This window comes from Haliaeetus albicilla, chromosome 1 (genome assembly GCF_947461875.1).
Source record: "Haliaeetus albicilla chromosome 1, bHalAlb1.1, whole genome shotgun sequence".
Taxonomy (NCBI): Eukaryota; Metazoa; Chordata; class Aves; order Accipitriformes; family Accipitridae; genus Haliaeetus; species Haliaeetus albicilla.
Genome location: NC_091483.1, coordinates 72,953,587 through 72,968,227, shown reverse-complemented (window position 1 = coordinate 72,968,227; position 14,641 = coordinate 72,953,587). Strand labels below are relative to the sequence as shown.

Genomic DNA, 14,641 nt, shown 5'->3' with positions numbered 1-14,641 from the left:
AGAAGGCATTTGGCAGAAAATTTTATCTTTTAAACCTCAAAGGACATTATCATGACAAAATTAATGTATTTCTTTTAAAAAGTCCTTCTGTGGAGTATTAATGGCACCCCACAATAGCAATAGAAGAGACTGTCTGTATTTTCCTCTTTTAATCTCTAACTCCCCAAGCTCAGTAACACTAGTGAGAACATTTTCACACTTGTTCTCTAGAAAATAACACAACTTAATTTTATTTTAGCTGAACACTAAACCAGTATTTTAACTGAAATTAAATTATTTTTTTACACACTTTGGTCCTTTGAGGGTGTTTTCTTTTCCTCCTGGATATACATTATAAGTAGATTCCAGATCATATTGTGTGTTGTTGCTATATACACACAGAAAGAAAATATCCCCATGATTAAGCATTGCTGAGATAGAGCAATTTAGGAAAAAATACATAATAAAGGTGCAATGCTTAAATTGACACTAGGCATTGGAAGCAAAAGACATCCAGAATTCAAGTGGCATTACAGCGACTACATGACTGTTCTTTATTTAATACTTTGGTGTTTGTAGTCCCAGAATTGATTAAATCATACTAACAGACATTAAAAAAATGTATTTTTTTTTAAAATCTCTTTTTGCTTTCTCAGTTTCAACGAAGAACAAAGTTTAAGCTTAAATATCATTTTTCAGACTATGAAGCAGAAGAATTTCTGCCTTTCTACCTAAACCATGTCTTCTAGCTTGGAATATTTGCAAGATCTAGGCCAGGTCCACTTCATCATTAGCATAAGCATATTACTTAAATTATTAAAAACCTAAACAGACTCTGGTTTTTATGCAAGGTATTTGTAAGACCTTTAAAGACACCAAAATACTGGAATTTCAGCAGAACCTGACAGCCCAGCCAATCTGAGTTTTGCAAATTACCTTCTTAATCTCTCCCAGTTTCCAAGTGAAATGCGGATAATAATAGCCACCTCTCTCAAAAGAGTGAGTATATAAAGATTAGTTAAGCATTATAAAATTCATCCCATTTGGTACATTAAAATTAGTTCCTTGTGCCTTTGATGATTTCTGTTTCCTACCTGACGCCACGTCTTCCCACAGTCAGATGTTATGTACATCTCTTCTTTATACTCAACCAGCTGGGACCCCAGGTTACCTGTCACGAAACAGGAGGAAACAAGGGTTGCATCCACATGAACAAGAGAGATTGGGTCTAGTCCTGATGCCAGACAAAGTAAGTTTCCAGGTCAGAGCAAGAACTAAACGCAGATGATCAGCAGGCTTACTTTATTTCTGGTAGCACCAGATAAATCCTTTTAAAAACATATATGTACACTTCTAGCTTCTTCCTTTATGTTGCTAGCTATCCAGAAGTGGGAGCAATGAGGCTTAATTCTAATACTGAAATGCAGAGGCCAAACCAACATTTCAGTTCTGTTGCTGCATGCTGAAAAATTATTATAAAAGAACACATATTTAAGATGTAAGTCTGAAGCGTCCATAAACTCAGAAGCCATACCTTAACTTTAATCACATTTTGTAAAATTATTCACCTTGAACTTGAATTGTTAAAATAAAAAATGCTTTACCTGTAAGAATTTATGAAGTGGTAGCAAAATCTAGAATCTGGAGAAATATGTAACACTGAAAAGAGGGGGCAGGGGCGTTGAAAAAGTGCGTAAATACAGAAGAACCTAAAGCAGAATTACTTGATTTACCTAAATATTGACCAGGAAGCTACTGAATATTTTGACATAAAGCACTGAGGAGCAGCAGCTAGCATTCAGATTGCTGCAAAGCAAACAGAAGCGTTAAAACAAACCCGTGGAAGATGATCTTGGTGGATGCAATCCCAAATACTGACATCTCCATCTTTTAACATGCAGTATTCTGAATAGAAAACTATTAAACAACCAGGCAGTTTACAGTGTTCTAGGGGAGAAGCAATCATGGCACAATATTCCTTCTAAATGAAATCCTCCAGGGGATTTTGACTTAAATATATGGTTTGTATGTTTTTACAGTAGAAATAAGATAAAAGTTATCAGATCCTCTTAAGCAGAAGAGACGAGGAAAGAAAACACTTGAGATTAGGATAGTAGTATGAAATTTCACTTGTGTGTTTTATAAATAGCTGTTTTTAACCACCAAAACAGACCTGTTTATGCAGAGTGTGCTCACTAGTCCTGAAAGGCTCCTGAGAGGAATGACAGCACCCACTGCCCAAAATACAGGCTCTATTTGGACCATCAAGATTGCATGTGCTCCACTGTTTAATGGTATAACTATATTATTTAACCCTACATACGGCCTAGACAGGATTAGGATATTTATGTTGAATCAGGGAATTTATAGGTGTCAGTTCATTTCTTTCAACTGCATCTAACATTTCAGAAGATGCCACTGCCTCTCTTGGGTTTTCATCTTTCCAACCCCCTTCATGCTCTCTTGTTTATCAAATAATTCAGCACAGATTTAGTTGGCCATTTTGAAAGTACGACCCTATTCCTGTAGGCAATGAGGAGATTTGTTAAGGTCAGCACAGTATGGATGAAAGTGATGTGGACTGAACACACACTTAAGAACCATGCTCGTATGGATGAAGTAGATATAAGACCTGTAAGACTAAAAATGTGTCAAAACCAACTTAGAGTCAAAGTGCAGGGATGACCCTCATGACAACTATTGGATGTGACAGCAGTTGTGCCAAGCAGGAAGGAAAGAGAAACAGGTAACTGTGGAGTGAACAGCCCCTATTCTTTCCCTGCAAGCATCTTCATCTTCGAAAACCAGCCCACCCCGAAGTCAAGGACGGAGGCTGAGGGTGCTTGCCTGGCAGACACGCAGCATCACCCTCCCACCCCTCTGCCTGCTGACTTGCTCTGTGCAGCCAGGGTAACCAGGGCCATCATATGGCTTCACAAAAAGGTTATCATTTTTATATAAGGCTGTCTAGCTTTAAGAAACAAAGGCTCTACTGATACCAGCAATCAAAATGAAACCTCCATGACGGAAATGACAGAAAGTTACAACCACACCATAAGTGTTAAGGACAAAGGACCATAAGCCTAACAAAAGTTTCAGTTTTTTTTAAGAACAGATTCAACTTTTGGTTTTATTCTGTCCAGTAGTCCTTGGAAAATTACATCTTTTGGTTGTAGCCATGTTGCATTCATTTAGGCAGATCTTCCAGTATAAGAGAAAAAACCCCATCAATTAAACATGATTAAATCGTCAATATTACCTAATGAGACAGTTTCAAAATGAAAGCTTTACACCTGAATTTAGTTGCATTTTCTCCCCCAAAACAGGTTTATTTAAATCTATTTGGTTAATGGCCATTTTGAACTTATTATCACTTTGCATCCTAAAACCTTATGTAAGCAAAGATCAGGAAAAATGATCTTATTTTCCCATGTCTCACAGATTTCATCAGGAAGTAGGGCCAGGTCCCATCACCTTTGTGTAGCAAAGATTCATCTGGTCACAAGAAGGAGGTATGAATGAGAAATCACCTTCTCACAACTGAAGGAATGGAAAGAGTTGATTTGCTGTTAATACAAAACATATTTATTTTGCTATTCTTTCCTCTGCATAGTTTTTACCGGTACATATTTCTGCGAATAGTTATATTCTTGTGCTTCTGCAGTTACTCACAGAACTTTTTCTTTGGGATAGCTGTGGATAGAAATATCTAAAGTATTGCTGTCAGTCTACACCCTTATTTGCACAGATACCTTTAACGAATGCATTGTTAGTTTTGCTCCTGGATAAATGCTGTTTATTCTACCTCTTTTCACCACTTACTGAAATCTACTTGCATGAGTAGGTCTTTATTTTGAGAATTACTATGGATCTGCACTTTAAAAAGTGCAGTGGCAAATTGCCTTAGCTAATGGAGAATTAGTCTGTAAACTAAACAGCATCAACTTGTGCTTCATTAGAAAGCACAAGCATTACCTTTTATATCCAGCTGATATGGTAATGACTGAAAGATATTAGCAACTGCTTTGTAATCGCAGATGTGTACCAAGACAGACAGGACTTCTCCTAATTTTCATTTTACCTTTATTGCCTTTTCTTGGTAAATGAGCAAAAGGAGTTGGTGGACTCCGCTATAATTACAGAGAAATTCCATTCTGTCAAAAACCACAACTGATGACAAACTTGGGATAGAGTGTACTGCTTTGGGAAAAAGGACTTCACTGCTCTTTGATCTTTGAAAGTGGTCCATCCCCAGGCCAAGAGTGAAAAAACAGAAGTGACGCATGCAGGAACTTCTCACTGCTGACATAATGTTCTGCGCATTAATGAAGGCTGTAATTTCCACTACTTCCAGATTTTTTAGAAGATGCAATTATATTACCTAATTTTGCATACTTTATACAGTCAAGTCTTCAAGTACATAAGAGAACCCTTTCTGCAAGTGAGGGTAAAACCTTTCAATTTAGTTTCAGTTTCCTCTGTGGGTACTGCAGACAATGTCTTGCTGAAAAACAGCGTCAGTGGATTCAGAAAGAAAAAGCAGGTGAGGGAGCAAGCAGGAAACCTGCATCACCAATGGAGACAGGGAGGCTCCTGCACAGCACAGGGGGTTATTTGCAGTGGGAAGCAGCCATGCAGCCAAATCTCAGAGGTGACAGGCAGAAGGAAATTTCCGTGGGAACACATAGGGGTGTGTGATGTGTTTGTTAAGCCAAGGATATCTTTGAAAGCTGTTAGCCTGAAAAAGTAGAACTGGAATAAAACTAAGTCCTTCAAAGAACTTGGTGGACTCACCACAATTTTATTTGCAAACCTTTCTATTTAACATGTGTCACACAAGAGTTATGAGTTTTCTCTGAAGAGTCACATTGGTTTAACTTTATTTTTTATGTTCTAATAAAAAATAACTTCAAAGATTTGGGACATTCTGTTCTTTTTGAGATTTAAAATAAAGCGCATAATTTTAGGCTCTAGCTACCTCGCAGTGCGTCATGTTACTGGATTAAGCCACCTAACTAAACAAAGCACATTTAATAGCACCCTGTAAACCCCTTTACAACAGGTCTAATTCACATCAAATGAAATTTTAAAAATCCTGACATTAGTAACATTACAAACAACTGCAAAGTCACAGGAGCACTCAAAGTAGAGGTAAGACACCCTGAAAGTTTCTGTGCCGTACCTGAGGAGAATTATGAACCGTATCTGTTCTAAGTGTGGCAGCCAATTACACATGTGCACAACTGACATCACGATCAAGTGATACAGAAGGTGAGAAACAGCCAAATTATGCTCAGCCCCAAGACTGGAAGCTAACACTTACAGTGTGTAAGTACCATTCCCACCACGTGCTGAACTGTTCGGACTGTACTGCACAGCCACAAACATCAGTGTGCTGTTTGCCTTGCGAATCACACTAAAATCTGTGCTCCTTATTACAGCTGTAAATATCTGCAGTAACTCCTCAGGTGTGCCACCACAACATGGAAACTTTTCTGTCATTTTAGTGGGTCTGTATTACATCTCAAAATCCATCTGTGGTAACAAGTAAAGGTAATCTAATACACTGAAGGCAATTCAGGTTCATACTGAAAAAGTTACTGCATCTCAAATGGGTAATCAACTGCAGCCTTGTGCTGGTTTTGGCTGGCATAGACTTAATGTTCTTCATAGTAGCTAGTATGGGGCTATGTTTTGGATTTGTGCTGAAAACAGCGTTGCTAATGCAGAGATGTTTTTGTTACTGCTGAGGAGTGCTTATACAGAGTCAAGGACTTTGCTTCTCCTCACACCTCCCCACCAGCGAGCAGGCTGGGGGAGCACAAGGAGTTGGGAGGTGACACAGCTGGGACAGCTGACCCCAACTGACCAAAGGGATATTCCAGACCATAGGACGTCATCCTCAGCAGATAAATAGGGGAGAGGTTGGCTGGGGGGGGGGGGCACTGCTCAGGGACTGGCGGGGCATTGGTCAGTTGGTGGTGAGCAATTGTTTTCATTTGCATCACTTGTCTTTCCTGGGTTTTATTTCTCTCTCTTTGTTATTTTCCTTTTCCTTAGATTTTTATTTCTTATTGTTATTATTATTTAATTTAAATTATTAAATTATCTCAACCCATGAGTTTTCTCACTTTTACTCTTCTTATTCTCTCCCCCATCCCACCCAGGGCAGGGAGTGAGTGAGCGGCTGTGTGGTGCTTAGCTGCCAGCTGGGGTTAAACCACGACAAGGCAATATTAGCTAGAGCTATAAATAGTATCATTTTAACATCACTTTTTTTAACATCATTTTTTTAATCTAAATGGCCTGAAAACTCCTTTGACATGACACAGAGTATTTTGCCATCTAGTTTCAAGAAGTTTTCCATCTAGTTTCAAGAAGTTTTGTTTGTTATACAGAAGCTCCTCAAGTTCGTCTTATATTATTTTATATTCTTTTTGTAGCTAAATGACAGGAACAGGAAAGAACAGGAAAGGAGACCCTTCAGTTACTGCTTCAACTTTGCTTTCTACATTTCTCATCCAATTTTAAATACATTGCTGTTGAAGGCATTTTTAGAGGTTCATACTTTGTCCCTAATAAAGGGATGGTATTATTGCAAACACCACACATAAATGAAATAAGGGAAGGCCAGAGACTGTCCTGCAGCCGAGGCCGGTTGGCATGACCCGACCATGTTCACACCACATAGTGCTCAGCCCTGTCTCTCCCCAGGTGGTGTTGCCATGGCCAGAAGATGTATTTCTGTGGGGTGTCGTGTCGTGTCCCCCCGTCCCCTCCCCCCCCCCAGTTCAAATTACCTGAAATAACATGAGGGTTATGTTATAGGCCATGAAAATGGTGTTTTCATGTGATGAAACTGAGGATGTGTGCGGCATGCCCCCTGGTCATGATGGATGTGTCTGAGGGTAGAAGGCCAAGGTACGATTGTTTTCTTGAGCTCTGTAGGTTAGGAGAGGTAAACCTGGTGCTGTCTTGACCATAGCACTTATCATAAACAGTCTCATATGTGTGCCTTGCCCCTAAACATGGCCTGGGGGACCATATAAACCTGAATTGTTCTTAAATGCTTCCCCAAAGGCTTTTGTGACCAACAGAGCCAGGATACTGTGCTAGATGGACTCTTGGCCTGAGTTAGTATGACTCTGCTGTTGTTATGTTCTGATACCTTGCTTCTTCAATTTAGGAAACAAAAGGAAACATTTTGGCCTGCATTTTGGATTTTTTGGTTAAGCATAGTAATTTTTAATTTCTGTTACTTGCATCCTAATAAACCTTTTCAAACTGTGCTTTGGGATACAGGAATTCCTCTTTTGCTTTTTTACTTGTCCTGAGTAAAGGCTAATTTTAAAGTCACTGGGTAAAATTACACGTTCCATCCCCGCAGCGGTGCCAGTCCCAAAAACTAGAATACAGGGGTACTAACTACTGTTCAGCATAGTTCTTCAAGCTATTTGTAACTTTGCACATGCCAGTTTAGCAGTTGGTAGCACAGGGATGTGAAAGAAAGAGATGTATTTTAGTGATGACTGGTGGCCAGCCAAGCTCTCTGGAAACGTGGTATAGCTGTGAAAAACACATACAGGTCTCAAGAGTAATTATAAGTTTGTCTTTGCTCAGGCATTTTGGCAGGTTCCTACTGGGTCACACAAATATGGGAGATTAGTTTCATTTACAGTTTACTATTAATTTACATGTTTTAAGTGCTACTTATCACTACATTTACCTATATTTTTATACATGACTTTAGACATGCTTACTGTGAGAAGAAACAATCTCCATATGCAATACTTTGATAATGCTTCTAATATGGAAAATCTTTTCCAGCCACTTAGATTTAGCATAGAGGCAGACACCTACTCCAAAAAGAGAGATGTGCCTTGCCTAGATTACTGGTAATAAATACAGTCATAACATCCCTTCAGTCAATGCACAATAAGCAAAAATTTCATGGTTTGTAAACTTGTAGTTACAGTGTTGAACAAACATACAACCAATTTGTGTTTAAATGTCCCAGATCGACAGTTTTTGCCTGGCAAGCTGAAGATGTGTTCAGCTGAGGGCTAAGGGAGTCATTCATCCCATCAGAATGGGGGAATATGTTGACATAAGAAAAATCCAAGGGAATTGCAGGATCTTCGCTCCAAAATGCCCTGGGAAATGTTCAATCATCTCCCTGTTCCCTCATCCTTTTTATAGTGGCATCATGGTATGCTAATTTTGTGAAAAATGATAGAAATTTATCACAATGTATGCAATGTATTTGAGCCTGATATGACAAAAAGTAAACTGAACTTTTCCAGCACTTCCTCAATTCGTGTGAATGTGCAGAATTTACTGCTTGCTTGATTTGCCATCTGGATTGGAAGCTAAGCAGACGATTATTGTAAACTAGCACCTGAAAAATCTACACTTCTCTAAACATTTTTCATAGAAAAGTCCTTTACAAGTTTATAGTAAAAATTTACACATCAATTGACACACATTTCATAGCTGATGCTGTGAGAAATAGAAGCTGCTGCCAAGATTTAAATGCACGAAAATCAAATGTAAATGTAAAATCCTATTACATTTCTTAAATGGAGCAAAGCAGTTATTTAAAAGAACACTTTAATATGCAGCTATAAAATTTAATATTCTGTCTGAACAATTTTTATATATACATAAGCTAAAAATATGCATTCCTTAGAACTATTTATGCAACTTTAATAGAGTGGAATTTTTATTTGTAAGTATGAGTTTTAAAAGATGCAATTTTAACATCCTATTATTGCATTTTTCCCAAGTGCTCTAGGAGTTAATGCTGTTCACTATTTAATTATTTTTTAAATTAAAACAATATTCAGTAGTCTCTGTGCTCTGAGTTTCAACTATCCTTAAGTCACAGGTTAGGTTTTTCATTACCACAAGCAGCTGTGTTGTATGAGCTTCCTATAAAGTAGCCAAACTCCATGTTAAAGGGAATTTATTTTTTTTTTCCTTTTTGATTGATAGCCACACTGCCTTTATTGAGGGGATGAACTTCATGGCTCTATGGTTAGAAACTGTTTTCTAATGTCTAGTTCTTATCCATTTGTTTACATCACTTGTTTCTACCCCACGGTTACACTTTCAGGAAAAATATCATATTCTTTATTGCCCTTTCTTTTTCTCAGCTAATGAGGTTCCTCTTGTAAATGTTCTCTATTTCCATCAACTGCCAAGTAGTCCTTCTTAGCACCTGGTCCTGAAAATTGATGATCAGAATTGTACACATTCTTATTAAAAAGGTTGCTGTACAGTACTATGCCAGAGTATTAATATTTCCCTCTCTCCATTGGCAATTATTTACCTACTTTGCCCTCAGAATACATTTCCTTTTTCACAGCACAAGGCACTGATGGTTCCTAGACACACTGTGATCAACTGACATTCACAGATCTTTATCATCTTCAGTCATTTCCAGAAGATGTGCTCTCCCTAAATCTAACAGTAAAATTCCAATAGTGTGTGATGTGGCCCAAATAATCTGATTTCTGTATGTGCTAAGAGCATAGTACTTCTGTTGATTTGCATAGGATTATCTGTTTCAAGGATCACGCCAGAAGAAATTCAAACTCATTGTATGTATAGTATTTCTGATAAGAAGTGTAAGTTTACAAGGATATCAGGTTTGCCAGATAAGACTGAGCATGTGCACTGAATCCAGATGACCTGAGCATCCAAATAATGTAAATGTAAGTCAAAATCAGAGTTGATTCAGGTCGTCTCTTGGCAAGGGGATGCAGTTGCTCTTCAAGATTTTTAAGACTCCAAAATAAGTCTCCTGGCTCTGTTTGGAACTACATGACCTTCTGCCAGAGAAAGAAACTTCTGCACTACTCTTGGGCAAATTTTTCCCACTTTCACACCATTCCTCTGAGTTTTTTAGGCAGCTGCTATTAGTGAGCATGCCTCTCTACCATTTCCATTACACTATAGGTTGCTCCACCATCCAGTCAGATTTAACATATTAGTTCATTATTAATGATACCTGGATGTCATGAAAGACTCCCTCATGTTCATGTTGAGGAAAGCTCTTGACAAGTTTACCTACCTGGCATAGTAAAACAATGTCACAGTAATAAAATCTCACCCTATTCTAGAAAGGAATTAAGGGCAAAATACTCTTCTTCAACCTGCCATCCCTAATATGATCTCAGAGAACAGTGCACTTAAAAAGCCTCCACAAAACCCAACCAAAAGAAAACAACCCAACATCTCAACGAATATTGGTTCACCACATCAGATTATAATGCAAGGACAGAGGAAAAATGAAATAGAAGTAATGGACTAATTAATTAAACTTCATTGCTTAATTTGCTACCAGAAGGCATTCAGGTACAATATGATGAGGCTAAAATTAAGAACCCACATTAGAATAGGACTACCTTTACGTAAAAAGAAGATCCCTGAGATGGAAGTTATTTTTTGAAATATTGGAATTCATAGAATATGAATTAAAGACGTAATAGAAATATATCTACAAGGGCACTGTATAAATTCTTATTCTCATTTGTGTCAATAAAAACACAGCAGCATTTCACCAGGTAGGTCTGCCTCCAGTAAAATACTTTAATACTTTACAGTAGGGGGAAACTTGAAATCTTCAGTTATATTGAAGTAATGGCAGCCATCATTCTCTTTAAACACCAAATATGCTCACCTTGATATTCTCAGGAAATTTTCAGTTTAGTAAGTTGTTTGTTTATAAGAGACTAGTGTAAGCTAAGGCAGAAACCATTATTGATTAAAAACAGCTACACTTTTACCAAAAGGGAAGCAGTACATGTATGTATTTCACCTAAACATAATCCATAACATAAAAATAAAATAATGCCATTTAAAAAAGCTCTTAGAACAGTCAACATTTCAATAATTTTGAAACAAAGAAACAGAAAATTAAATTAAATGAACAGATGAATCACAAGGATACAAAGTAAAAGAGAGTTATGTGAATATTTTTCTTGATGAGTAGTCAACACTGCAATGGAATTTCTTTTATTAAATGCCACTTCACAGAACCATGGCTCCATATGTGTGTTATAATGGAGAAGCCACAACCAGCATTGTTCCCAACATAGAGACACATTTGCCTCTTTCACTTCATCTCTCTTCAGGCAGAAAGGAATTCATAAAAATTACAAGACAAATTATCTGTATCTAAGCTTAAAGAACAAAGGCTTGGCCACTGTTTACATCAGTTTATTGGATTTGCTGGGCTATTCATGATGCTGGAGGCCCTACACCCCACTTCCAGAGAAAAAGAATGCAGGACAAGTCCTTCAGCCGCCATCACTCCTCCACACCACACTAATGGGGAAGGAGATATTACTACACAGCACAGAGAAGCATAATGTATCCAGGCGACTGTTACAGGTCTGTCCTAGAAGACACAGCTCTGGGACATGAATTAACTTTTATTAAATTGTTTGATCAAGAGATCCCATAAAGGATTATTCTGCAGGGAAAGCCTTATTCTGGCAACGTCTGTAGCATGGTATTGTTATAAACCAAAAGACTAGATCTACAAAGAACTGCTGCCACATTTCAGGTCTTAAAAAATAATGTCATGCATTTACCTGCCCCCATTATGAGCCCTGGTGCAGTGTCCTTCGTGTGGACTGTTCCTGACACATAGGGATTGTCTGCCCAGCGGAGATGGAGGTGAAGGTAGCAATCAGGCTTGTGGGGGAAGAAAAAGAAGAAGACGACAGGTTTGAAAAATAACTGGTAACAGTTATGCTCCTACAATAATGAAAGCCCAGTCAGAGACAGCTTCAGCAATGTATGTCTTTGTAGAGAAAGAGAATGGCTGTTTCCCATGGAGCCACATTCCACTCCGAAAAACCAACCTTAGCCTTCTAACAAGAATCTCTGGTGATGTCTGCATAGTGTGCCACCATCTCAACAAAAAGATCTCCAAACTCAAAGAAGTCAGGATGAAATTATTGTATAAAAAAACCCTCTGACAGAATAATTGCTTAAAAATGCTAACTAGCAGCAACAAGTATTGCATGTTTGTTGGTTCAAGGTAATTGGTAAAATGATGATTAAAACCAACTGTTTGTACTGAAATTTCTTTTTTAGAAAAAAAGCGGTATGAAAAACAGCATAATGACTTTTGGATACATCCGATCATTTCTCCTTGCTAAGCAACTTACTGCTTCTTGCTCTTTCTGAAGCAGCACTCAAAGCTCATGCAGCTCACAGCAATCTGGCCATGAGCTTTACCAGGAGCGGGTGCCAGCACCGCCCGGGAGCTGCTGCCACTGCGATCTTTCCACTCGTCTCAGAGAGCTCTGGATCAGGCCCTGCAGGCTTGAACCACGTAGCATGGTCTTGAACTCTTCAAAAGGGAGCCAGCAGCTCCAGCCCTCCACTTCTGCTACATGGAGAGGGATCAAAGCTATGGCAGTGGCAGGAATAAAAGCATTTATTTTGCCCAGCAATGCAGAGCTTGGAGTCCCCAGGAGCAGAGAGTCAGTGAGAAAAATACAAGGTTTTCAGCCTCACAGGTAACAAAATATTATGGGTAGCTGGGGCACCTAAACAAACTGAAATCACATCATCTCACAAAAAGAAAGGACTTTTTCACGCAGTTAACTGTGGTGTTTATTTGCAAGCAACTGTCAAGAGTTCCCTTTAACAGGGAACCAAGGGTTACCTTGGTTTAAGATGAAACAAAACTATGAAAGATGGAAAAGGAGAAGGCATTGGTATGCTCTATTTGACTGATGATGTGCCCCTTATATCCAGACACAAATGACTGTTGTCATGATTATTCTGAACTGGGTTGTGAGGTTGACACACAAGAAAAAATGTCCTCTTTGTGTCAAAGTGATCTAAAATACGAAATGCAGTGCAACAGAGAGTCCTGACTACTCACTCTACAAGATGACTGGACTAACAGCTTGTGAAACCACTGCTCAGGCAATGCAAGTGCATTTGCCTAGTAGTTTGGCTGGTAAACTCGGCACAAAGCTCTTGGGCTGTTGGAACTCCTGCACATCCTACCATACACATAATTCTCGTGCACTTTAGAGAAAGGATAGGCTAAAAAGAGCGACTTACAGGTTTGCAGTTTGTCGGTTTGCCATTCATATCGATGTCTGGAGGGTTTAGAAAATCCCAGTCACGGCCTTTGTTGTAGGTTATCAGAGTTGTAACTTTCCCATCAATTTTCTGGTTGGCCAAAAAGACTCCTTTGACACCTCTGACCTGAAGCATACAGGAGGGAGTTAATGACCAGCACATACACATTTTTTTCAACAAGGATTATCTCCGATTAGCTGCTCTTTTGTGGCTCCTCAGGTAGTTTCTCCACTAGAAAAGTGAATGATACCTTAAAAAAAATAAGGAAGGCAAAAGGATAAGAGGAAAGGGAGAAAGGCGGAAGGGGAGGACAATTACCAACAGATTTGTATTTCTAAATGTATTTTAAAAGGATATACAGTTCTCTCAATGTCGAATTACATGTAGTTTATACAGCAAAATACAAAAATTACAATAGCATGGCCTTACTGTACACTGCTGTTAAAATTACAGCTCTGCATTTTTTTAAATATGGACAGCTCTAAAATGTTATTCTACAAATGATGTAAGCAATTTATAACAGCAACCTGACTTTTACACTGAAGTCACGTGACCCATGTCATAAAAATAGTACACAAATAGGTTACAATAACAAAATACAATATAATATCTTTTAAAATAACACTGAATTAGCAAGCACAATTGCCTTTTGTAGGAAATAAATGCAGACAGATCATCCAGGGAAGAAACTGTGAGGGCTTAATCAACCTCTCAAGCATCCAAAATGCTTCCACACCCAGTCCACCTCCACACATTTAGCCTCCCTTCACCTGTTTAACCTTGGGGGAAAAAGAAAAAAAAAAGTTTACAGGCTATCTCTTCTCTTGGGCAAACTTAGTTCTTTTATTTCAAAACAATCTGTATTAGAAAATTATTACAACTCAGACTGTCAAAGTTAGTGGGGATAATTTTTAGAAGCAACCTGACAGTAATCGCACTTCTAATATGTTTAGTCCTAGCCCCAACTTTTACGTTATGTGTTAATATTCCAACCAATGGCATGAGATAAGATCTTGTACTAAATTTGAAGGTTTCCTTAAGAGTGTTTTTGTCTCCCTTGTGATTATTTATGAGGCTTCTTGAATTTCTGAAAAATTCTTGACAATGTATATCAACACATATACCATTTCCAGCATAGTACAGCTCTCTAATCTGCTTATGTGCTGACATTTAACAAAACGGAAGCATTCATTACAACTAAATGCACAAGAGAGCCAGGTCTTTGCATGATCAGGAATATTTGCCTCTTGCTGATATAATTTGTTCCTGGACTTACTATTTATTTTGTATTTGAAAAACTGTTTCCCTTTTTTTTTTTCCAACTAGCAGGTACTAACGCCCTTTGACATTCATTTAACAAAAGTCTGCACTTAGAGTGAAGAGAAGGCATCCCTTCCAGCAGACTACAGATTTGATACCTATTGTTTATAAAACATATGCTTTTTTCCTAAGGAACTGACCCAAATCTACAGAAAATAAGGATTTTCTGCTGGTTACGGTAACAGCCTAGAACTCGGAAATATATTTAAGTTTAGATAGCCAAATTCTG

General features: G+C 38.2%; 1 protein-coding gene across 6 annotated transcripts in view; it reads right to left on the bottom strand.

Moving 5' to 3' along the window:
- The window catches only part of SORCS2 (sortilin related VPS10 domain containing receptor 2), a 581,857-nt gene that overhangs the window by 65,454 nt on the left and 501,762 nt on the right, over nucleotides 1-14,641 (bottom strand). For all 6 annotated transcript variants that reach the window (XM_069794263.1, XM_069794279.1, XM_069794269.1 and 3 more), the window contains exons 10-12: nucleotides 13,072-13,218; nucleotides 11,580-11,682; nucleotides 1,074-1,150 (exon numbers count right to left, since the gene is read on the bottom strand). In XM_069794263.1, the coding sequence (XP_069650364.1) occupies nucleotides 1,074-1,150; nucleotides 11,580-11,682; nucleotides 13,072-13,218 (327 nt within the window). The remainder of the gene's footprint in view (nucleotides 1-1,073; nucleotides 1,151-11,579; nucleotides 11,683-13,071; nucleotides 13,219-14,641) is intronic.